At 37.6% G+C, this 22,906-nt stretch overlaps 2 protein-coding genes and 1 long non-coding RNA gene across 3 annotated transcripts; all 3 read right to left on the bottom strand.

Annotated features, from left to right (window-relative positions):
* Positions 1-1,264: 1,264 nt before the first annotated feature.
* On the bottom strand, positions 1,265-22,701 carry LOC122968172 (plancitoxin-1-like). The gene is made up of 5 exons (XM_044333179.1): positions 22,696-22,701; positions 3,905-3,949; positions 3,533-3,715; positions 3,239-3,448; positions 1,265-1,918 (listed from the first exon to the last, which is right to left on the bottom strand). Exons 3-5 carry the CDS (start codon positions 3,705-3,707, stop codon positions 1,584-1,586), a joined length of 720 nt encoding a protein of 239 aa, XP_044189114.1. The 5' UTR covers positions 3,708-3,715; positions 3,905-3,949; positions 22,696-22,701; the 3' UTR covers positions 1,265-1,583.
* On the bottom strand, positions 4,631-7,466 carry LOC122968192. The gene is made up of 3 exons (XR_006398769.1): positions 7,366-7,466; positions 5,558-5,655; positions 4,631-4,808 (listed from the first exon to the last, which is right to left on the bottom strand). It is a non-coding gene; the product is annotated as an uncharacterized LOC122968192 (long non-coding RNA).
* LOC122968161 (chemokine-like receptor 1) lies at positions 16,985-22,429 on the bottom strand. Its single transcript, XM_044333165.1, has 2 exons — positions 22,385-22,429; positions 16,985-18,187 (listed from the first exon to the last, which is right to left on the bottom strand). Exon 2 carries the CDS (start codon positions 18,174-18,176, stop codon positions 17,064-17,066), a length of 1,113 nt encoding a protein of 370 aa, XP_044189100.1. The 5' UTR covers positions 18,177-18,187; positions 22,385-22,429; the 3' UTR covers positions 16,985-17,063.
* Positions 22,702-22,906: the final 205 nt, after the last annotated feature.

Below are 22,906 nucleotides of genomic sequence, written 5' to 3' on the forward strand. Positions count from 1 at the left end.
TAGTATTTCATATGACATAGGTCATGTGGGAAAACTTGTATTCATTCATGTTCTTTATTTTCTAACAAGTTATTTTTGAGTGATTGCAGTATATTGTGTTATTCTACATTAAATCATATCCTGCTTGATGCATTTTTCTGTGAATCATGAATAAAATCTTAGCTTACCCACCCATCTGAGAAAGCTTCTGCTGAGCTACAACAAGCGGCAGGTTTCAGGAGTGACGTTTCTGTGTAATTTTCTCGAGAGTCCACACTGTAGACTGGAGACTCTGAGGTCAGACAACTTTTTTTTCAACTTTTGTGATGAGATTAATATGATGTGAAAGTTATTGTGTTATTCTACATCAAATCATATCCTGCTTGATGCATTTTTCTATGAATCATGAATAAAATGTGATCTTGATTAAACCAGTTTGCTCAGAGTGTCTTCACTGGATCATCAGCTGCTTTCTGAGTCTGTTGCTGAACTTTGTTCATTAAATGTCTGTTTGACTTTATTCTGAGAAGCAAGTCTGACAGAGACTCAAAGAAAACACAGCTCACATCATCATAATGAACATATCCTGAAGAATATTACATCAACTCTGGATAATGATGTTTTCTGTAGTGACCACTAGATGGAGCCACAACTGATGTGGACTGAAGGAAACCTGAGCAGACTGAACTGATATTACAAGAAGAATAAACTGTTTAAACTGTGAAGACTTCAAGTACTTCAAGTGTATTATAGTACTCAACTACAAACTATAACTGAGACGGCAACAAGTTATATTAAATTTCCTTCACATGAATCTACAAACTTAACTTGAAGCTGTTTGTGTCTCATGTTTCAGTTTTACTGATTAACCTCATAATTTAAAGGGCTGGAATTGTATTGCATTCATTAGGTTGTATTCTGATTGGCTAGGGGTGAAGGTGGGAGTCACACCTCCAGCCAATCAGAGTAGGAGCTCATTAATAATGCAGATTTTATGTAAATATCTTCAGAAACACCTGATGGAGGACAGAGAGGAATCTGGCTGTAAGGAAAGATGGATTTAGAGAAATCTAAACAACTTTTGGTGAATAAAATGTCAGATATGTTTAAAATAAACTCAGTATTTATCAAATTAAGTCAAAAAAGGCCAAAATACCAGATATTTAAAGGTTGTTTGCTCATAAGTTCAACTCAGGACTTGATGAATTCATCTTTTCAGTGGGTGAAGTGGTGAGAGCTCTGTAGCTGTGTGACTGAACACAAACATGACGATCACAATGACAACGAGGTGTTTCTGTCAGATTTTATTGAATTCATCCAACACAAACACTTTGGTTCCTCTGATGGAGAAACTTCACTCAGTACAGACAGAGTTACAGATCATCATTCAACACAACATCAGCCAATCCTGCTGTCTGATTAATGAAGTCTATCAGACCATCTAACATTTTACCACCGTATGTTTGATAGAATCTAACAACATTTAAAAAGTGATTCATCCAAACAGGATGAAGAGTGAGCTCCACTATTTAATAATTTCTTTATTGAAGTGCCAGCCTGAGTGTGATCTATGAGGACATGGTCTTTTTTTTTGGATCTGGATCTCAACATTCCTCCACATACTTTGCAAAGCCCTTGAAAAGGTTTGTTACTTTCTCATCGTTAATGCACAGCGCTCCTCCCAGCCTGTTATACTGTGACTCTGATCTGTTTACATCAGCAATACAGGTCCAGGGTTTATTCTGATCCACAGCTACACACCACTTTGAATGATCACTGCCAGGGTCCCATTTACCCCAACCAATGTTTACAAAGAGGATATTTTGCACTTTTTCTTTTTGAGAGCAGAAGGAACCATCTCGCTCTGGCTGGCAGCCCCAGCTCTGGACATTCACATCACTGTCAATTTCCTCTGAAATACTGACGTAAAGATCTCCGTCTGCAAGAACAACAACAACAACAACAGGAGAAACGTTACACGTTACAGACGGTTTGTGTGTTCGTACTGAACCGTTCGGTACAGGATGTTCAGTTCGATACGCTCCCCGACACAAACAATTACTGTCAAAACACTTTAATAATCCACTGATTTTGATATGCAGAACAATTATTCTAGAGTGTGAGTTCCACCTGGAACATTTTGGCAGGGCACCACTTAGCTGTAGCTCAGGGATGTATGCTAGCCAGCTTAGCTAAGTTACACATGGATGTTTTATAATATCTGGATGCAGGTTGGAGGCCTCGTTCATTCCTATGAAAGTTACTCACATGAAGCCAAAAAAGCCACTTTCTGATGTAAAGAAATTACCTGGATGCAAACTGAGCAGCTCTAGCTAACTCCCAATTTAGCCCTCCGCTAACTTTAATGGGATAAAATGATTTAATCGTGCAGCTCTTTTAGACTTTCTAAATGTTATCAGACCGAATGGATCAAATTTGTCAGGAAGTGTTTTTCCTCGTTTTGTTTTCTTATTTCAGCTTTTTCTTTAATTGATCTCGATGTGACTGAACACAGAAACTCAGGACTTTCCTGATAATGTAAAGATCCTACTGGTTTATATTCTGACACCAGTTTGCATTATTTGCACTTTGTTTTTGGTAGCAACCCTGATTCTGACTGAATTTTAAGCTCTGTGATTGGCTGTTTCTTGCTGAAATGCACCCTGGGAGTTGTAGTTGACTTCTCTCCTTCAGTTTTTATGTCAACAGTCTTGTAGTTTTGATTTACTAAAAAACCAGATATTTTCTAATGCTGGTTGATTTTCTACCATCAACTATTTTTCTTTTACTGTGAACTACATGAAAACTTTCTTCACTCGACACTGAACAAGTGAACGACAGTAAAAAAACCAACATCTATCAGAAATACTCTTCTAACAGCTGAGACTAATCACCCACACTGCTCACTATAGATGTGATTCCATCCACCTGTGGTTGTTCATATTTTCAATTTTTGGAGTTTAAACTCCACAAACTCTGTTATTGGATGTTATTTATAGGGCTACATTCTTATATATCCATTTAATGGATGAGGTCGATGCCAAAGATTATTTAATAAAACTGAATTCATGTCAACTTGTGTCTCTGACTGAAGTATTTTCAGATGGTCTTTTATGTGTGTAAATGAAATGTCTGCATGTATTTGTGTTCTCTTGCCTCATGTTGACCCTTTAGGGACGAATAAAGTTTTCTGAATTGAATTGGTAGTAGTGATGATACACATCCCAACAGCTTAAACAGAAACATGAAGGAAACTCACCCTCTGGTTTACTCGACACTTGTTTAGCAATGCTGTAAAAATCCTTCTGTCCACTAGATATCAGCCGGTGGAACGTAGGAACAACCTTAGGTTTTTTTGGAGTACTGTGGATTTTGGTGTCCTTGTTTTTAACTTCCTGAAGCGTTTCATGAAAGCCTTGTGGAATATAAGAATCGAATGGGAAAGCTCTGATGCGCTGCAGGTGTTCACCTGAAAACATTAAGACAACACATTTATAGTAACATTCAATCCAAACACTAAAACTAATACACAGTAAATATGAAGATGGATTACCTATATCTTTAAATGTTTTGTAGGGAAACGTTACACAGATGAATGTCTGAGCGTTTCTTGCTCCACTTTCAGGCCAGAAATGATCTTTATCTCTCTTGTAAGGGAACTTTGGTGTGCTGTGTAACAGCCAGACTCCAGTGCCTGTAGTGCCTGTAGTGTCGTCCTTCTGCACCATCACAACCCCTGTGAACATGAACAGTCAGACAGCAGCTCATCTGAAGCAGCTACACCAGACTGACAGAGCTGAACCCCAACTGATCCAAACACAAGGTAATGGACCAGCTGGACAAATCTGAAGTCTGATTATTGAAAGTAAATCAGCAGAGAACAGAAAGACATGTTCCCTGTGAGAGAGAAGCTTTCTCTGTTTACCTTTACTGTGACCGAATGAAGAAGGAGCAGAACCTCCAGATGTGTCTGCAGAAGCAGAAGCAGAAGCAGAATAACCCTCTGGAACCCCATCATTGTAGCTGATGAATCCAAAGTTTTTTGGCTGTGAGTGAAAACAGAAGAAACAACTTTTTAAAGTTTTCTGGATCTGTTGATCGTCACATGTTGAGCAGAGAAACAACCACAACTTGTCTGCAATGATGTGCTGCTTAAAGAAAACACAGAGATGAAGGTTAACCTGCTATCTTTGGGTTCAATTCAGACTTTCTGCTATCATGAAGCTGGCTCACATTTACTATTTGGTTACTGGGGTAGATCACCATGGTAACCAGGGTGGATCATCATGGTAACTCTGATTTGGCTGGAGTTTTAGTTTACATTCTGACAATAATGATGTGAGCTAATTTTAATTAAAATGTTGTTATATATTTGCACAGTTATGACAAATGGAATTGAAATATGTTTCAGTTATTTAAATGCTTTATTGTCAGTGCTGGACTTAATAATATTTCTGTCATTGTGAAAATTAAAACTTGTGGCTGCTGTTTATTTGTCTGTGTTACTCTGTGGTTTTACTCACTTGCTGTGTTTGAATGGAGCATATTAAGGTGTTATTGACTGACGGTGTACAGAGAGCACAATCAATTACTGTAAAGAAGGGAAAATAGTAACAGGTGGCTGAGTCTCTAAAATAATACTCACTGGATTATTTTTGTCGAATTCAAAGAGCGGCTGCAGGGTGTTTGCCAGGATGCCTTCAGGATCGTTGATCTTTTTATTGTTACGCAGAGACTTTGCCTCATCATTTGCACCTGGATAAATGTAAATATAATCCAAACCATCCAGCCCTTTACTATTAATTCTGGGTGTCTTGTATAAGATGTACCTGAGGAAACAGTCAGAGAAGACAGAAATCAGAACATAACAGAGACTCTGAAGAGTAAACTGTGGCAGTTACAGGATCAAACAGACATTAATAACTTTAACTGACCTAAAAAACATTCAACTGTTTGTTTATCAGTATATTTACATGCAGATGAGAAATACATGCACTATAGTAACCTGCTTACTGTAAACCCACATATGCAGCAGCCGGTCATTAATCAGAGCTTATTTATGAACCAGGACTCCTTGTTTTAAGTGTTTTTACTGATATGTTTCTTCTAGTTTCATCCACATTGTGAGGTCAGTCTGTCGGTTCATAACTTTGCTTTAGACTCAAATATCTCAACGACTGTTGGATGGACTGATGTGAAATGTTGTTGACAGTTCAGTTAATGATGCTTTAAACATCCTTTCAAAGCTGATTGTGATTGTGAACATGTCAACCTCATGGTGGCAGTAGAGGAACAGTCAGAGGATCACTGATCATCCATCCAATAGTTGTTGAGAAGTGACGGAGCGACAGACATCTATAGAGACGCTGCTAGCGAGGCTAAGAACTGAATGAACTGTGTCTAAGTTTGCTCTGATTGGCTGATTGTGACTGTTTGTGCTACTTTAACTTGTGTGGTTTCATGCTGAAGGACAGACAGCAAACATCTGCTGCTGCTGGACCAACTAATCTGTGTTTTATTGTTTTCTTAGAGGACAAACCAACATGGCTGCCTGGTAGACGTGCAAGTGTTGTCTCACCAGTCCACGTCCTTTCCGTCCTTATCTTTGCAGGTCACTGAGCCCTCAGAGCTGCAGCACAGCAGACTGACCGTCAGCACCAACCTCCACATGACTCCCTGAAACACACAGCAGCACATCAGCTCTGCCTCCTTTCATTCAGTCAACACATTTAAAGTCTCTGAAGCTTTTTAACATCAACAAACTGCATCATAAGAATTCTTACATTTGATGAAAGAATAGTGATCAAGATATTTACTGAGTCTTTATCAATATTATTGATTAAAAACACAAAATCACATATTACATCACGTTAAACCAACAATATAAATGAGAATGATGTCATCACATTTATTCTTGTTCTCTGTCTAAAATACTTCACATTATGTCATTATGGACACACTTTCATTTATTCTATAATGAGCCTGGATTACTCTTCATTAACCTGCATTACAATTCATTAATACACTTTTTACTTGATGTATCAATGCAAAGACCAACAGTGATGGAAGAAGTACTCAGATGCTTGTCTGCAGTTAAAGTACCAATACAGCAAAGTACAAATACTCCATTACAAGTAAAAGTCCTGCATGAAAAATCCTCTTACAGTAAAAGTACATAAGTATTATGAGCTTGATGTAGTTAAAGTATTGCAGTAAAAGTACATAAGTATTATGAGCTTGATGTAGTTAAAGTATTGCAGTAAAAGTAGTGGTTTGGTCCCTCTGACTGATATATTATTATATATGACATCATTAGATTATTAATAGTGAAGCATCAGTGTTAGAGCAGCATGTTACTGTTGTAGCTGCTGGAGGTGGAGCTAGTTTACACTACTTTATATACAGTTAGCTAGTTTAGTCCAGTGGTTCCCAACCTAGGGGTCGGGCCCCTCCAAAGGGTCAGCAGATAAATCTGAGGGGTGGTGAGATGATTAATGGGAGAGGAAAGAAGAAAAAACAAAGTTCTGATACACAAATCTGTTTTCAGTTTTTGGACTTTTTCTCTAATCTTTGATTTTTGCTGAAATATTGGATCATTTGAACATTTATTGAAATGAAAGCATGTGAGAAGTTTAGAGGGAAAAATCACTATTTGGTGGAGCTGTTAACAACTCATAGACATGTGAAATGTGACCCCGACTACACACTGCTTTTTGTAAGACGTCAAAAGACAAAAAGGTTGGAAACCACTGGTTTCATCTTTAACAATGTGTTGTATTTTAAAAGCTTGTTATATTATCCATTGTGTCAAATCTTCATCTGAAAAGTAACTAAAGCTGTCAAATAAATGTAGTGGAGTAGAAAGTACAATATTTCCCTCTGAAATGTAGAAAGTAGCATCACATGGAAATACTCAAGTAAAGTACAAGTAAGTCAGTACTTGAATAAAAGTATGTAGTTACTTTCTACGACTCAAAGCCAACACAAGTTAAACTTTAATTGACTGATGACAGCAAGACAAACATGTTGTAAACATGTAGTCTGTTCATTTGAGCTCCTGACTGATGAAACTTGAAAAAGTTTGAACTTATCCTTTAAAGTCCTTGTCTGTTTTCTTATTAAGTTTTGATCAAACTTTTTTTTTTACCAGGAATGTGATATATTTTTTTAATTTAATATGACAAAACATGTATTTTATCAGTATAGTTTTCCTCATTGCAGTTTAAAGTGTTTTATAGCTCATACATGATGTATTTCTGAGATGCTCTTTTCTGTCCACTAGTAATAAAAGTAGTTTTAATACAGATATCAACCTTCTGTCTGGAAGAAGATGAAGAAGGTTAAACACACTAAACCAACTGGAGCGAAAAAGTAAAAACATATCACCTGTTTGCAGCCTCAGTTTCAGTCAGCAGTGATGCTTCGTCCTCTTCTCTGTTGCTCCAGAGTGTCGCTCACTGCTGCACCTGAGCCCACCTGCTATATACCTGCATCCCTCTCCACCTCCTGCATATCACTAACAGACATCCATGCAGCTGAATGTTATCTAACATCGTAAAGTCATTTCAGTTTTCAGCAGGCACATTTGAATGAGATTCAGATAAGAGCCAGGTGAGAACTGACAGTATGACACACACAGCTCTGCATGAAAGACACTGAAGTAAAGTGTAACAGACAGACGAGATATTCATGTTCCTGTGAGGGTCGAGGTGCAAAAAACTGTCTGTTGTTTCTCCTCAAATCTGACTGTTAGACTCATTAAAGGTTTCTGACCTCTAGTATTGATAACTGTGAAGAAAGCACCATAGAAGAAGAAAACTGCGAGCTAGAAAACATGAATGTAAACAAAGCAGGATTCAAAACACTTCAATAGCTGGTTTTACAAATGTTTTATGAGAGAAAATGCATGAAACACGTTTGTTGGAGCTAAAGGAAACATTCAGTGTGATTTAGTGAGTAACTAAATCTCTTAACATGAGTTTTATGTTTTTATTAGAAACCTGCACATGGCCTCTTTAATTACTGTTGGACATCATTTGTTTATGGGCTGTTTGAAGCTGCTCTCAGGTTGTTTCCAGAGGGACTTATTAACTGACGGACATATATATATATGACAGATGGGTGACACATGAAAGGAAAAACTGGTCCAGGTCTGAATGCTGGACCCCTACAGTGAGGGGGTCTGTGGATTCTGTTATGCTGTGGGGGGCATTTTGCTGGCATGGTTTGGGTCCACTTGTCACCTTAGAGGGAAGAGTCACTGTTAATCAATACAAAGTAGTTGTGAGTGATCACCTTTATCCTGTGATGATGATGAGTGGTCTCTTCCAGGATGATGATGCCCCAATTCACAGGTCACAAGGGGTCACTGGATGGTTTTATGAGTATGAAAATGATGCATATATATATATATATATATATATATATATATATATATATATATATAGTATCTATATACTGTCTGTGTATATTTATATACTGTATGTTGCTGTGAGAGTGATGAAAATGGATGTGTAGAGTATTTTATATTTTATATCGGTCTCTGCCCGACTCTTAAACAGCAGAGTCTTCATCATTTAATGAGACAATGTCTCCTTTAGTTTAACCTGATTATCTGAACTTCTTTCCATGTTTTATTCTGTGTTTTGCATTCAGAGCTTTCTGTGACAAATGTCACTTCATACATTTAGAGACCTGCGAGTACTCCAGCTGCTCTCCATTCAAATCACTTCAGATAAGTTTCATCCAGGTCCAGGGAACACGAGTCTGATGTGTCTGTGGTTATAAACTTCACTATCAAAGTATTCCAGTAATTGTAGTCGGTTACCATGGTTACAGTGCAAACAGTGTGACTTTTAATGGTGCAGATTCAGCAGAATGTAAAGAACAGTTAACATTCCCGGCGTCTCCATCTCAGCCTCAGTACAGAAGATAACTGTGCTGCTGCTGCGCTTCTGCCTGACGGAGCTACAACATGACTGACTGTGACAGTTACACCTCTACCTGCAGCTGTCAATCATTCTACCTGCAGCTGTCAATCATTCTACCTGCAGCTGTCAATCATTCTACCTGCAGCTGTCAATCATTCTACCTGCAACTGTCAATCATTCTACCTGCAGCTGTCAATCATTCTACCTGCAACTGTCTGTCAATCATTCTACCTGCAGCTGTCAATCATTCTACCTGCAGCTGTCAATCATTCTACCTGCAGCTGTCAATCATTCTACCTGTAGCTGTCAATCATTCTACCTGCAGCTGTCAATCATTCTACCTGCAACTGTCAATCATTCTACCTGTAGCTGTCAATCATTCTACCTGTAGCTGTCAATCATTCTACCTGTAGCTGTCAATCATTCTACCTGCATCTGTCTGTCAATCATTCTACCTGCAACTGTCAATCATTCTACTTGCAGCTGTCAATCATTCTACCTGCAGCTGTCAATCATTCTACCTGCAACTGTCAATCATTCTACCTGCAGCTGTCAATCATTCTACCTGCAGCTGTCAATCATTCTACCTACAGCTGTCAATCATTCTACCTGCAGCTGTCAATCATTCTACCTACAGCTGTCAATCATTCTACCTGCAACTGTCAACTTGTCTCACCCGTCAGAACACCGTTGAGATTTGATGTTTCATCATGACAGAGGAAGTTGCTATAACTTTATTATAAATGCTCCAGTCTGCACCAAACTTTACATGTTTGATAAGAGTCCCGGTCTGAACATCTACATGACAATATTCCATCAGTGATACAAACTGGCTGAATAGCGCCCCCTACCAAATTGCAGTAAAGCAGCCCCAGCAGAAGACTGAAATGTTACATATTAAACATGATTTTATTAAAAAATAATAAATAAAAACATGATTATTGTTACAGATGAATCTGATCCAACAGTGTATAAAACAGCTGTAACCTTAATTACTGCACACGTCACATTTATTGTTATTTCAGTTCAAAGTTGATCAAACTAACTGATGCTGCTGTTAAACTTTACAGTTTTGAGTAAATTATAGATTTTCTGTATGAATAATTGCACAATATGATTTTGGATTATTTTCTAAGATTGTTTGATCATCATTTATTATTTTATTGATATGTTTCTATGTGGAACATTGAAGTTGCTTCTTCATGTCCTCTTTGCTTCAGTACAAAGTGATTTTACTTCCTATCTGCCTTCGTTTAAGAAGGAGGAAGAGAAGGAGGGAAGGATGGAGGGAGAGATAGAAAGGAGGAAGAGGAGGAGGGAAGGATGGAAGGACAGATAGAAAGGAGGAAGAGGAGGACTCCCTCCGTCCAGCAGGTGGAGCTCCACAGCTGTTTGTTCAGTTTACAGTCTGTCAGCTCTGAGAACGCTGGAACGTTTCTCTCTCTGTTTGGCTTTCAGGAGCTTTAACCACAGTTCATCCAGTCTGCACTGTGCACCTTTAATATAACAGGCCGATAATAATAAAAACTACCATATTTACTCTTGATGACATTTACTTTTTTCAGTTTTATTACAGAAGTTGATAAAGCATCAGAAATACTTTATTGATCCCTGAGGGGGAAGTTGGGTCATATTACAGTTGATCACATTGTAGAATATAAATATATGTATAATCATAGAGAAATTATATGAAAGATAGAAAATAAGAAAAATAAGAAGTATGTAAAAATCTATGTGTTAAATGCAGGAAGAGTATAAATAAGTAATATCAGATGCAATATAAATGCAGTATTAATGCAGTATAAATATACAGCAGAGTGCTACACAGTCGAATATATAAATGATAAATAAATGATGGGGTTATGAGCTGCTGACAGGTGACATAAGTCCAAAAGTGACTCAGAGCGTCTGAAGGACTTCCTGTGGCGCTCTGTGCTGCGTCTCGGTGGAACTGAATGCTCTCCACGTCACGCAGAGTATAGATATATATCCTGAGTTTATCTGCCTCCCTGATCTTCAGAAGCTGTCCTATCTATGTGGGCAGTAACAGCTGCAAAATATGTTAAATCTTGTCATAATCTGAGAGTAACAAGCTCTATAGTACATGTTTCTGTGTGATTACATTTGTAAATTGTATTATTGTTGATATTTGCATATTATTGCATAATTATTAATCATCTGTCAATGTGTATAATTTTCTGTATTGCTTTGGAAATATAGATTTCTGATCTGTCAATAAAGCTTATTTGAATTAGAATTTGAGTGGATGGGAGACATTGTCTACGATGACATCATCCTCCTCTCTGACGCCACCGCCAGTGTTTCCATAAATGCATCATGTCCTCAGTTTATATTGAGTCTTTCTGCTCCATTTGTTGTCAGAAAATTAATGGGAAACTATTTTTGAATAGTTGTTTGAGTCGTTTGATGGTTTCAGCTTCCAGTAAATTGATTTTTTAGACTGCAAACAAATTGAAGACATCACTGTGAGCTCACTATTTATTTAAACATTTCATAGAAGAAACAATGAATTAAATAACTGAGAAAATAATTGTCAGATTAATGGATAATGAAAAAGCTTCAGTCGGTATAGTCAGATGTTGTTGAGATAATTCTGTGATAGAGGATGTTTTCTCTTTGCTTCACCAGCAGAGGACTGACTGTTACACTCTGTCTCATGTTCAAATAAGATTTATTGGCGTGCATATTATCACCAAACCTAAATCACGTAATTATATTTTACACATAAAAACAAAATAAATCCTCACAAGATAAGAAACAGACTTTAAACAGGAAAACCCATCAGGACACAAATACAATACAAAAGGAGACTGGTGTTTTCTCTCTGCTGGCTGCACAGATACATATTTACCTGTAGGAAGTTTCCCTCATCAATCCTTATCAATACTGACTGATCACTCATTTTAAATGTCAGTACAGCTGATCTCACAGCACTGCTGTAGTCAAGCTTTAAGTACCTTCTACTTAAAAGAGTCGTATTAAGACGTTTTCATATTTCTTTTATAATATTTTTTATTAACATAGTTTGATGGAGAGAGAAAGAAAAGGCAAGTAAGTGATGATTATAAGGACGAGAGGAAAACAAGGATTCATTTGATCCAACACAGACGCTTTGCTTCCTCTGACAGTAAAGTGGACAAACAGTGTCTGATACTGACGGGACACATTTCTGATTAGCAGCTATAAAATCAACTGTTTAACTTGCTGGTTAATAAACTGAACTGCTGCTTTAAAATCAGAAAAACAAATGTGAAAAAATACGTTTTTGTGTGTAATTTTGGTGACCTGATCCTTTAAATCTGGTGTATGTATGTATATATATATATATATATATATATATATATATATATATATATACACCTGCAGTTACTTATTGTCTCTACACACCTGACAGTACACATGTCAATCAAACTTTGACCAGGTCATGTGGGTTAAAAGTCTTTACTTTTCTAAAAATAGACTTGATGAAAATTAAGAAATTAATTTGTTTTACACACAAACTCATCAAGAGTTTTCAATATACTAATTGAAATTCAAGTGAATGAGCCCAAAACTTGCATAATTTTGATGCCACAGGTGTGAGCAAGACAGACATGTCTCACCCTGCAGAAAATTCTCATCCTCACACTGTTGAGATTTGATGTTTCACCATGACAGAGGAAGTTGCTATAACTTTATTGTAAATGCTCCAGTCTGCACCAAACTTTACATGTTTGATAAGAGTCCCGGCCTGAACACGTCTACATGACAATATTCATCAGTGATGCAAACTGGCTGAATAGCGCCCCCTACGACATTTCAGCAAAGCAGCCCCAGCAGCAGGTAAAATAGTGAACAAAGGAAGTGATGTTTGTCTCCTTCTTGCACCGTCTGAAAACAGCCGGGTCTGAAGACATCTACATGCCCGTCACAGAATCCCTTCGACTGCACCGCGGCCTGACGTGCGCGGTGGCGTGAGGGCCTGTTCAACGCTGCTTGCAGCTTTAATTTATATTTATATTTTATATTTATTTTGGCTTAACCACAAGCATCTCAGCAGTCATCTGCTTAGATCTGTTCTCATGTGCTAAGTCAAGAACGATATTGTCTCGTTGTGTAAGTTTCTTAGTTTTCACAGAGAAAACAGTACTTTAAGGTTATAGAATTGTTGTTAATTCAGTGTTTGATTATTACTCATTGAGAACCTGAACCTGAGATCCTGTGTGCGACCAAATGGATGCAGCTGATGGAGACCTGACTTCACCACCACCCTGGCTGTTCTCTTCACATCTTGCTAAAGGTTCACAGTTGAATATCAAGAGGAAACAATGACATCGCTGGAGTCTGTTCAAAATGTATTGCTCATCAACATTTTTACATCCTATTTCTTTTAGATTGAGGAAGCTATTTCATTAGTTGATTAGATTATTATTATTTTTGTTTATGTTGTTTATTTGTATTTATTTTGTTTTGTGGGTAAACAGTGGGGGCATCAGACAGCAGGTGATATAAGTAGCCAGGTGTTAGAGGCAGGAAATGCACCGGGAAGGGGAAATGTTTTGGGTTTTTTTTTACCAGCAGGACAAAGCAGAGAGGCAGCATGATTTTTTAACATGTTTGTTTGCTGTTGAAAGCTGAAATTAAACCCTCTGAACGGAACTTTTGGCCTGGAAAATGAATTCTTTGACTGTCTGAGTAAGCCTAACTAACCTGGTGCATTTGTGGCCCTTTTTTGATTTTTCTTGAATTTTGATATTTTTGAAGGAGCTCTTGATTTCTCCTTTTTTGCCTTTTGAACAAACGTCCACAACATAAAGTAAAAAAAAAAAACACCTTTGGAGTAACCGACATCAAACCCGACCTCGGAACAAGAAAACAGGATATGAGGATCATTTCTGGGAAAAACTGGTTCTTTGGATTTCGTGAATGAATGCGCATTGGAGGCGCGCGAAAAGGAAAGCTTTCACCGATAAACCAGACAAAGGATTGGCAGCCACACAATATCAAGGCACATCAAAACCAGAGGGAGTTCACAATTAATAAACATCGCACAGAGATGGTATGTGCATGAGACAAATATTGACTGTAAAGCTGTATTGGAAAGCAGCGCAACGACTGGAGTTGACTGTCATGTTCCCATTGCGCAATATTGTCTTTGGCGTTGTCAGTTGTGTTGGACATGAATGAGACTGGTGCTGATTATTTGAATTGTCGCTGCTGTGCTTATTTGTGGGTCTTATTATCGTGAAATGTGACGTAATATGTGTCAGTGTGGTTGTTGATGGCGCTGCGCAAATGATTGTTGACTGAGCGACACATCGTTTCTGTTTGGTCTGGTTCCGGTTGTGGTGTGATATATTGCTTCAATTAAGTTTCTCTACAGTTTGTGGATGTGGTATTGCATAGCCTACAGTGGAAGAGGTGTGCACTGAGGTTGATGTTGCCACCATGAATTGTTTATGGTTATGCTGCTAAGTTTGACGCGTGCGTTAAAGTGGAGGCGCACACAATGTCTGACGTTACTAATGCAAAGCCTGACGGTAACATGTCCATGCCAGCAGAAGAAAGAGATATCAAGGTCACTGCAAAGGGTCTGACATACTGTATAGAAAGGTATCAAGCAGCAAGAAAATCAAAATGCAAGCATACAAGCAAACTTATGAAAAGTCTTCGGATGCTTATGGAATCAAAGGAAAATGTCACTGATGTGCAAAATGAATTGTCCAGTTTCATCAAGTGCTGTGATGAAGCAAATGAGGAGCATGAGTCTTTCTTAAGCTTGCCTATACCCCAGGATGAAGTGGAAAGGCAAAATAAGTGGTTTCACACACAAATGACACTCTATAATGACTTTGTGGAAAAGGTGAAAAAGTAGCTTGTTGATGCTGGTCAGTCATATGAACAACCTGATGTTGGATGCTCTGAGCAAGTTGATGTTGATCATGAGGAAATTGGACCTGGGGATAGTATTTCTAACATCTCATGCTCTAAATCAAGCCATGTAAAAGTTCCATCTCAGTTATCACGCATCTCTACAACATCATCTGCCCGCATCAAGGCTGAAGCTGAGAGAACGTGCTGCAGCATTAAAGAAAAAACATATAATAGAGGAACAAGAGGAACAACTGAGGAGGGAAAAGGAAAGATTGGAGTTGGAAACTGAGATGGCAGCTGCTAATGCTAAAATCAGTGTATTGGAAGCTGGTGCATCAAGGAGTGGATCTAGAGTATCAGATAGAATGCACTCTTATTTTGAAAAGGCTAATGCTCAATCCATCAGTGCTCTCAATCCTTCTGCTGCCTCTTACTTTCCTAAAAAAGAGCTAAGTGACATCTTACCTCCACCACTGGTTGTTCGTCCAAAGGAAAGGGCACAGGATCAGATTCCTAAAACATCAGTAAAAGCTGACGTCCAGACTCAGGTGACAAATCAAGCGCAAGAAACTCATTTGAGGTCCAGCACGCAAACAAATGGCCACAACAAGATTCATTTTACTTGCATTTTCCCTGTGATTGTTAAGATTGCTGTTAAGATGTATTTAAATGTTTGTTACAATAGGTAATTAAAATCTTGTTAGGTGTAGCCTATTCTACAAAAGCTTACTTTGAGAGTCTTAAAAACATGTGTTTTGATCATAGCTTGGTTATTACACTGACAGTAATGGTTAAACATTTTTGTTTTTTATCATCTACAGTAGCTGTCATCCAATTTGCTGAAGAACACAAAGCAGCAGTGGAAGATCAAAGTGAAATCACCCGGCGGCTCCGGACCTGCATCCAAAGCCCTTTGGGCCAGTGGACTTGTGATGCAAAGTGGACTGAGGTGGGCTATTGGATCCTTTACAGACAAGTACGCATCCACAAATACCATTTTAAAGACTCTATGGACACCTGAGTACCTAGTGACATCTCCCACAATTGAATATACATGTTAAGATTACCTAACAGTGTTTTGTTTCAAGGAAATAACAGTTGTGTTAGTTGAATGAATCCACCACATGAATACATTAAAACATACACTATACAGTAAAGGCAAAAATGTTTCCACAATCCAGTCACAGTTCTAGTTGACTTCTCTTTTTAATTCAAACACAACATAAAGCTGATATGCAGTTACAGAGGGATACAAATATACTTTGTGTAAACCATTTAAATTATATTGTTAAAGGATCTTGTTTTTTACTCCATGAGAAGAGTGTAAAAACATTGAAATTCATTCTTAAACAAGTTATTATAAATTTACTTTGATGTCCAAACTATTTTATAAATAAAATGAACAAATTCATCATAAATGTTATCCAACTGAGCTTATCAGAGTAATAGAGTAATAGAGCTACTCAACATAATTACACATAATCACAAATGACTGATGATGACTGGAATAGCTTAGTAGTTACAGTAAATTATTATGAGGTGAAAAAGGGAGGAAAGCTTGAGCACAGTGCCCCTGATCTAAAGGTGAAAGATAAACCACAACCATGATTTCCTCTTTAACCTCGTCATGAGGTGTTGCATCAGATGAGTGGCGTGGGTTATAATATCTGTATCCACCATATATATCAGTGTACAATACTAGAGAAAGAGATTCCAGGCACAAGCCAAGTCAAAAATAATATTTTGAAAATGTAAAAATAATGATGAGCAAGTATTGCAATCACAATCATTTATGGTTCATGGTACATGTCACAATATTCATATCCACAGCCATACATAAAATAAATGGGCCATTCCATTTTTCTGTGGTTTTATATTGTCTTGAGGTTAAGGAATAATGGACACCTAACCCAAGTTAACTATGAAGCTGCCACCTTATTGTACAATATTACCATCAGTCCCTTCAATCAGATTGTTAATACTGTAAGTGGAGTTAAGATCTAGTACACTTTGCTTGACCTAATCAGCTTGCTAATCATAAAATTGACATTAATCAAACTTCAACAGGTTCCATTTTTTCAATTTGGGAATCTAAGTCCTTTTATAAAGACAATAAAAGAAATAAAAAAGGAATTTGATACAGTACCAGTCAAAAGTTTGGATGCACCTTCCTATTCAGTTGAATGAGGAAGTATGTCCAAACTTTTGACTAGTACTGTATATACATTTACACTTATGTCAATATTATTGTTTCAGTAATTGTTTATTCATGTCACAACCTTATACTTGAGTATTAAGAACTGACTCGTCAAGTCTCTGACTGGTGTCCACTGACTTTGTGTCAGTGTGCGAGTGGGAAACCTCCTCCCGGAAAGCAGTCTCAAATACATTCAGGATGGATTCGCAAACTTTATCCTTGATATCTTTGACTATGAAGACATACAGCAGTGGATTCAGGCAACTGTTAAGGTAGGCCAGGCACGTGGCTAAAGGGACCCCGATAGTGATGACAAGTTCTAATACACTTGACATATTACCAATGTGATACCACAACTCAATTAGAGTCATGATGTAAAAGGGAGCCCTGCACAGACAAAAAACAGTGATAACGGCAGCGATGATCTTAAAGGGGCGATTTGAGCGGCTGGCCCTGGTGCGGTTCCTCCTGAGACGATGGATTATCACAGCATAACAGGAGACGATGACAGTGAAGGGGACAGCAAAAAACAGAGGGAAGCTGATGATGGTCATGGCCTTAAAACGAAGCAGTCCTAACTCTATCTCAGGTTGTGTTTCATCATCACCATCAGAAAAGGCATAGTTGTCGTAGCAGTTTAAGATATTTTTATCATCATATGATGGCCCAATGTCCCTGAAGATGAAAGATGGAAGGCTGAGTATCAGACCCAGTACCCAAACACCCAGACTCACACAGGACGCCTTGCGTACACTTCGGTGGTTCTGGGCCCAGACAGGCCACACCACAGACACGCATCTGTCCACACTGATCACTACCAGAAAGTAGACGCTGACAAAGATGTTCAGATACCTTACTGTGTTGTCCAGTTTGCACATGAACTTGCCGAAAGGCCAGTGGAAATCCAAAGCTATGTATATCACACTAAAAGGAAGGAATGCTGTGAAGAGGAAGTCAGCAACAGCAAGGTTGAGGATCCAAACTGTGTTCACTGTTTTCTTCATCTTGAACCCAGTCACCCAGATAACCACTCCATTTCCGAGCACTCCCAGAATGAAAGCCAGGGAGTAGATAACGACAGACATGATGTTGAGAGACCTTCTCAGATCATCATAGGTGTCATTAAAAAAGCCATTTTCTTCACATACACCTGATGTATTGGTGTCATTGGAAGGTGTAGCAGTCATGTCCATCATTGTCTTGAGACCTGCAACAGTAAAAGGAAGAATAAATGTAATTTCCCCCTTATCTATATCTATGTAACTAGCTATTTATCTATCTATCTCAACCCACACTTCAAAATATATTTAGCTCTTAAAAATAGCCTATGAATCTGCTTTTCACAAAGATTTGACTTCAACTATGCAAAGTTGTAGGAAATTCCTCTGTTGACAGTCCAAATGGTTACTTCATTATTTATTATTATTATTTCATTAAACCTATTTTCTTGTTAACCAACAAAGTGTTTGAAGAAAAGGTGAAGAATGATTCTCAACTTTCTGTGCAAGTCTCAACTTAGTTCAACATAATCATTAGTCTACAGTGAAAATCCACCTACAAACAGCATACCAATTTTTATTTAATTTCATTGATATTTTTATTAAGGCAGGAATGCCCAAATCTCAGTTCCTGACTATTACCAAGGGTGTCCGCAGGCATCACTTTTGGGGCCTGTTCTGCTCATTATTTATGTAAATGAGATTGTCCTTGTTGGTAAAGTGCCATTTTTTCATTCCTGCCATTTTTTAGTGCTCTGGCCCATACTTAATTAGCTCCAGTGATTGTTTGATACTCCATGAGCCCCAAACCAGACCTGATTTAGTAAAAAATGTGGAAAAATGTGCAATGCCATCTAAAAATCAAAATATTTTACCTCTCTATAACTTTAACACCATTCTTATTAAGAGTTCTCTGTCTGCTGGTGATTGCTTCCTCTGAACATGAACCTTTTCTATTTCCTGTCCATTTTATTGACTCCTTCCTTGTTTTATTATTCCACTAAACTCTAAACAGGGTGTTGCTGCAAAAGATCTTTCAGTGCGTTTGTAGATATAGTATAGTACTACTGGCATGTCACAGGTCTATGATCGCAAATGTTCTTTTTATCAGCTTCCTGTTTTTTACTCTTTATCAGATTTCTTTGGAAATTATGAAACACTTTTTGGCATGTTAGTCATGACTAATGAAAGAAATTTAAGCATGTAGAAAACATTCCCACAAACACTACTGGCAAAAACAAAATTAATCCTTTTCTCCAGATCCAAAGACATACAGTAATTACTATAATATACAGTACATACTCCACTCTGGGTTTAATATTGTTACAATTCAATATCATGTACCTTATTGATAAACTGTGACTGAAGCTTGACTTGTACAGAAACAGCAGCTTCCCTTTGGGTGGTAAAAGAGGATTGAGGTTTTTCTCTCAGTTATGGATTTTGGGGATGTCATATATCCAAATGCTGCTGCCTCTGGGGCCCTCAGGTTCATCTCTAGTGATAATTACAGCACTCACCACTGCATACAATATGATAAAATTGGTTGGGCTTCCCTGTCATAGAGACATAGTAACCACTAGTACTTATTTTTACAAAGCCCTTGTAGGCAAAACTCCAGTTTATATCTCATTTCCGCTGTTGTGGCGTTGCAGTTACTGTGACTATTTGATGCTCCATGAGCCCCAAACCAGACCTGATTTAGTAAAAACCGCCTTTACTGTAGTTAAGCAGTGATCTCATGGAAAAATGTGCAATGCCATCTAAAAATCAAAATATTTTACCTCTCTATAACTTTAACACCATTCTTATTAAGAGTTCTCTGTCTGCTGGTGATTGCTTCCACTGAATGTGAACCTTGTCAGTTTTCTGTCCATTTATTGACTCAGTCCGTCCTTGTTATTATACCTCTATTATTCTACCAAACTCTTAACAGTGTGTTACTGCAAAAGAGCATCAGCCAACCTTATTGAACAAAACACGTTAAATAAATTATAACATAATCATTCTTATACTTCATCCATCCAAAATCTGATATTTTTATCATCTTATTTCTACCTTGTGGATTCATATCATGCTACAAATATGAAACTCTGAGAATAACAAAGGTACAGTACCTTTCTCAAAGCTCTCCGGTCAGGTGAGGATGTGTCTGCAGCAGAAATAACTCTGATCAAACCCTGACAGGTTAATATAGCTTAATGTGTGGAGGACAAATGTGTTTTGTCATCGAGGCGGGGACACAAGCAGCATGCACTTCTATCTTTTGAAGCCCATAAACCCTTTTGCATAAACTTTGGCTGTTTATGCATTGTGATTAAAATAAGTTTTGTCACATTTTCTAAAACCATACATTGTCTTCATTCATAGATGAGCTACATAATGTATATGTGCTGTAGATACAGTATAGCACTACATTACCTCACACTTTTACTGTGTTGGTGCTCTTGTGTTGACCATTTTAATCAACATTTGGATGTAGGTTACATAATACATTATGTCGCAAGAAAGTCCGAGCAGCATCTGACAATAATTTAGGGTTGCCAAAGAGTTTTTTAAGTAAAAGGAAGTATAAATGTAATTTCCCCCTCATCTATATCTATGTAACTAGTTATTTATCTATCTATCTCAACCCACACTTCAAAATGAATTTAGCTCTTAAAAATAACCTATGAATCTGCTTTTCACAAAGATTTGACTTCAACTATGCAAAGTTGTAGGAAATTCCTCTGTTGACAGTCCAAATGGTTACTTCATTATTTATTATTATTATTTCATTAAACCTATTTTCTTGTTAACCAACAAAGTGTTTGAAGAAAAGGTGAAGAATGATTCTCAACTTTCTGTGCAAGTCTCAACTTAGTTCAACATAATCATTAGTCTACAGTGAAAATCCACCTACAAACAGCATACCAATTTTTATTTAATTTCATTGATATTTTTATTAAGGCAGGAATGCCCAAATCTCACTTCCTGACTATTACCAAGGGTGTCCGCAGGCATCACTTTTGGGGCCTGTTCTGCTCACTATTTATGTAAATGAGATTGTCCTTGTTGGTAAAGTGCCATTTTTTCATTCCTGCCATTTGTAGTGCTCTGGCCCATACTTAATTAGCTCCAATGATTGTCTGATGCTCCATGAGCCCCAAACCAGACCTGATTTAGTAAAAAATGTGGAAAAATGTGCAATGCCATCTAAAAATCAAAATATTTTACCTCTCTATAACTTTAACACCATTCTTATTAAGAGTTCTCTGTCTGCTGGTGATTGCTTCCTCTGAACATGAACCTTTTCTATTTCCTGTCCATTTTATTGACTCCTTCCTTGTTTTATTATTCCACTAAACTCTAAACAGGGTGTTGCTGCAAAAGATCTTTCAGTGCGTTTGTAGATATAGTATAGTACTACTGGCATGTCACAGGTCTATGATCGCAAATGTTCTTTTTATCAGCTTCCTGTTTTTTACTCTTTATCAGATTTCTTTGGAAATTATGAAACACTTTTTGGCATGTTAGTCATGACTAATGAAACAAATTTAAGCATGTAGAAAACATTCCCACAAACACTACTGGAAAAAACAAAATGAATCCTTTTCTCCAGATCCAAAGACATACAGTAATTACTATAATATACAGTACATACTCCACTCGGGGTTTAATATTGTTACAATTCAATATCATGTACCTTATTGATAAACTGTGACTGAAACTTGACTTGTACAGAAACAGCAGCTTCCCTTTGGGTAGTAAAAGAGGATTGAGGTTTTTCTCTCAGTTATGGATTTTGGGGGTGTCATATATCCACATGCTGCTGCCTCTGGGGCCCTCAGGTTCATCTCTAGTGATAATTACAGCACTCACCACTGCATACAATATGATAAAATTGGTTGGGCTTCCCTGTCATAGAGACATAGTAACCACTAATACTTATTTTTACAAAGCCCTTGTAGGCAAAACTCCATTTTATGTCTCATTTCCGCTGTTGTGGCGCTGCAGCTCCTGTGACTATTTGATGCTCCATGAGCCCCAAACCAGACCTGATTTAGTAAAAACTGCCTTTACTGTAGTAAAGCAGTGATCTCATGGAAAAATGTGCAATGCCATCTAAAAATCAAAATATTTTACCTCTCTATAACTTTAAGACCATTCTTACTAAGAGTTCTCTGTCTGCTGGTGATTGCTTCCACTGAATGTGAACCTTGTCAGTTTTCTGTCCATTTATTGACTCAGTCCGTCCTTGTTATTATACCTCTATTATTCTACCAAAACACCTTAAATAAATAATAACATTATCATTCTTATACTTCATCCATCCAAAATCTGATATTTTTATCGTCTTATTTCTACCTTGTGGATTCATATCATGCTACAAATATGAAACTCTGAGAATAACAAAGGTACAGTACCTTTCTCAAAGCTCTCCAGTCAGGTGAGGATGTGTCTGCAGCAGAAATAACTCTGATCAAACCCTGACAGGTTAATATAGCTTAATGTGTGGAGGACAAATGTGTTTTGTCATCGAGGCGGGGACACAAGCAGCATGCACTTCTCTATTTAGAAGCCCATAAACCCTTTTGCATAAACTTTGGCTGTTTATGCATTGTGATCAAAATAAGTTTTGTCACATTTTCTAAAACCATACATTGTCTTCATTCATAGATGAGATACATAATGTATATGTGCTGTAGATACAGTATAGCACTACATTACCTCACACTTTTACTGTGTTGGTGCTCTTGTGTTGACCATTTTAATCAACATTTGGATGTAGGTTACATATTACATTATGTCACAAGAAAGTCCGAGCAGCATCTGACAATAATTTAGGGTTGCCAAAGAGTTTTATGAAATGGAAGGCAACTCCCTTTCTTCCGCTATCCACTTGAAGCTGCACACAAACTGTGGTGCCTCTGTAAATCTGTCCCTGC

This window comes from Thunnus albacares, chromosome 18 (genome assembly GCF_914725855.1).
Source record: "Thunnus albacares chromosome 18, fThuAlb1.1, whole genome shotgun sequence".
Lineage (NCBI taxonomy): Eukaryota > Metazoa > Chordata > Actinopteri > Scombriformes > Scombridae > Thunnus > Thunnus albacares.

What these genes read in the sequence shown, in the direction of transcription:
- LOC122968172 (XM_044333179.1), bottom strand. Translation starts at nt 3,707, where the DNA reads ATGGTGCAGAAGGACGACACTACAGGCACTACAGGCACTGGAGTCTGG. An exon ending in CAAAACATTTAAAGATATAG is followed by an intron (nt 3,449 to 3,532) that starts GTAATCCATCTT and finishes TAATGTTTTCAG; the next exon opens with GTGAACACCTGCAGCGCATC. An exon ending in AGTGTCGAGTAAACCAGAGG is followed by an intron (nt 1,919 to 3,238) that starts GTGAGTTTCCTT and finishes TTGTTCTTGCAG; the next exon opens with ACGGAGATCTTTACGTCAGT.
- LOC122968161 (XM_044333165.1), bottom strand. Translation starts at nt 18,176, where the DNA reads ATGATGGACATGACTGCTACACCTTCCAATGACACCAATACATCAGGT.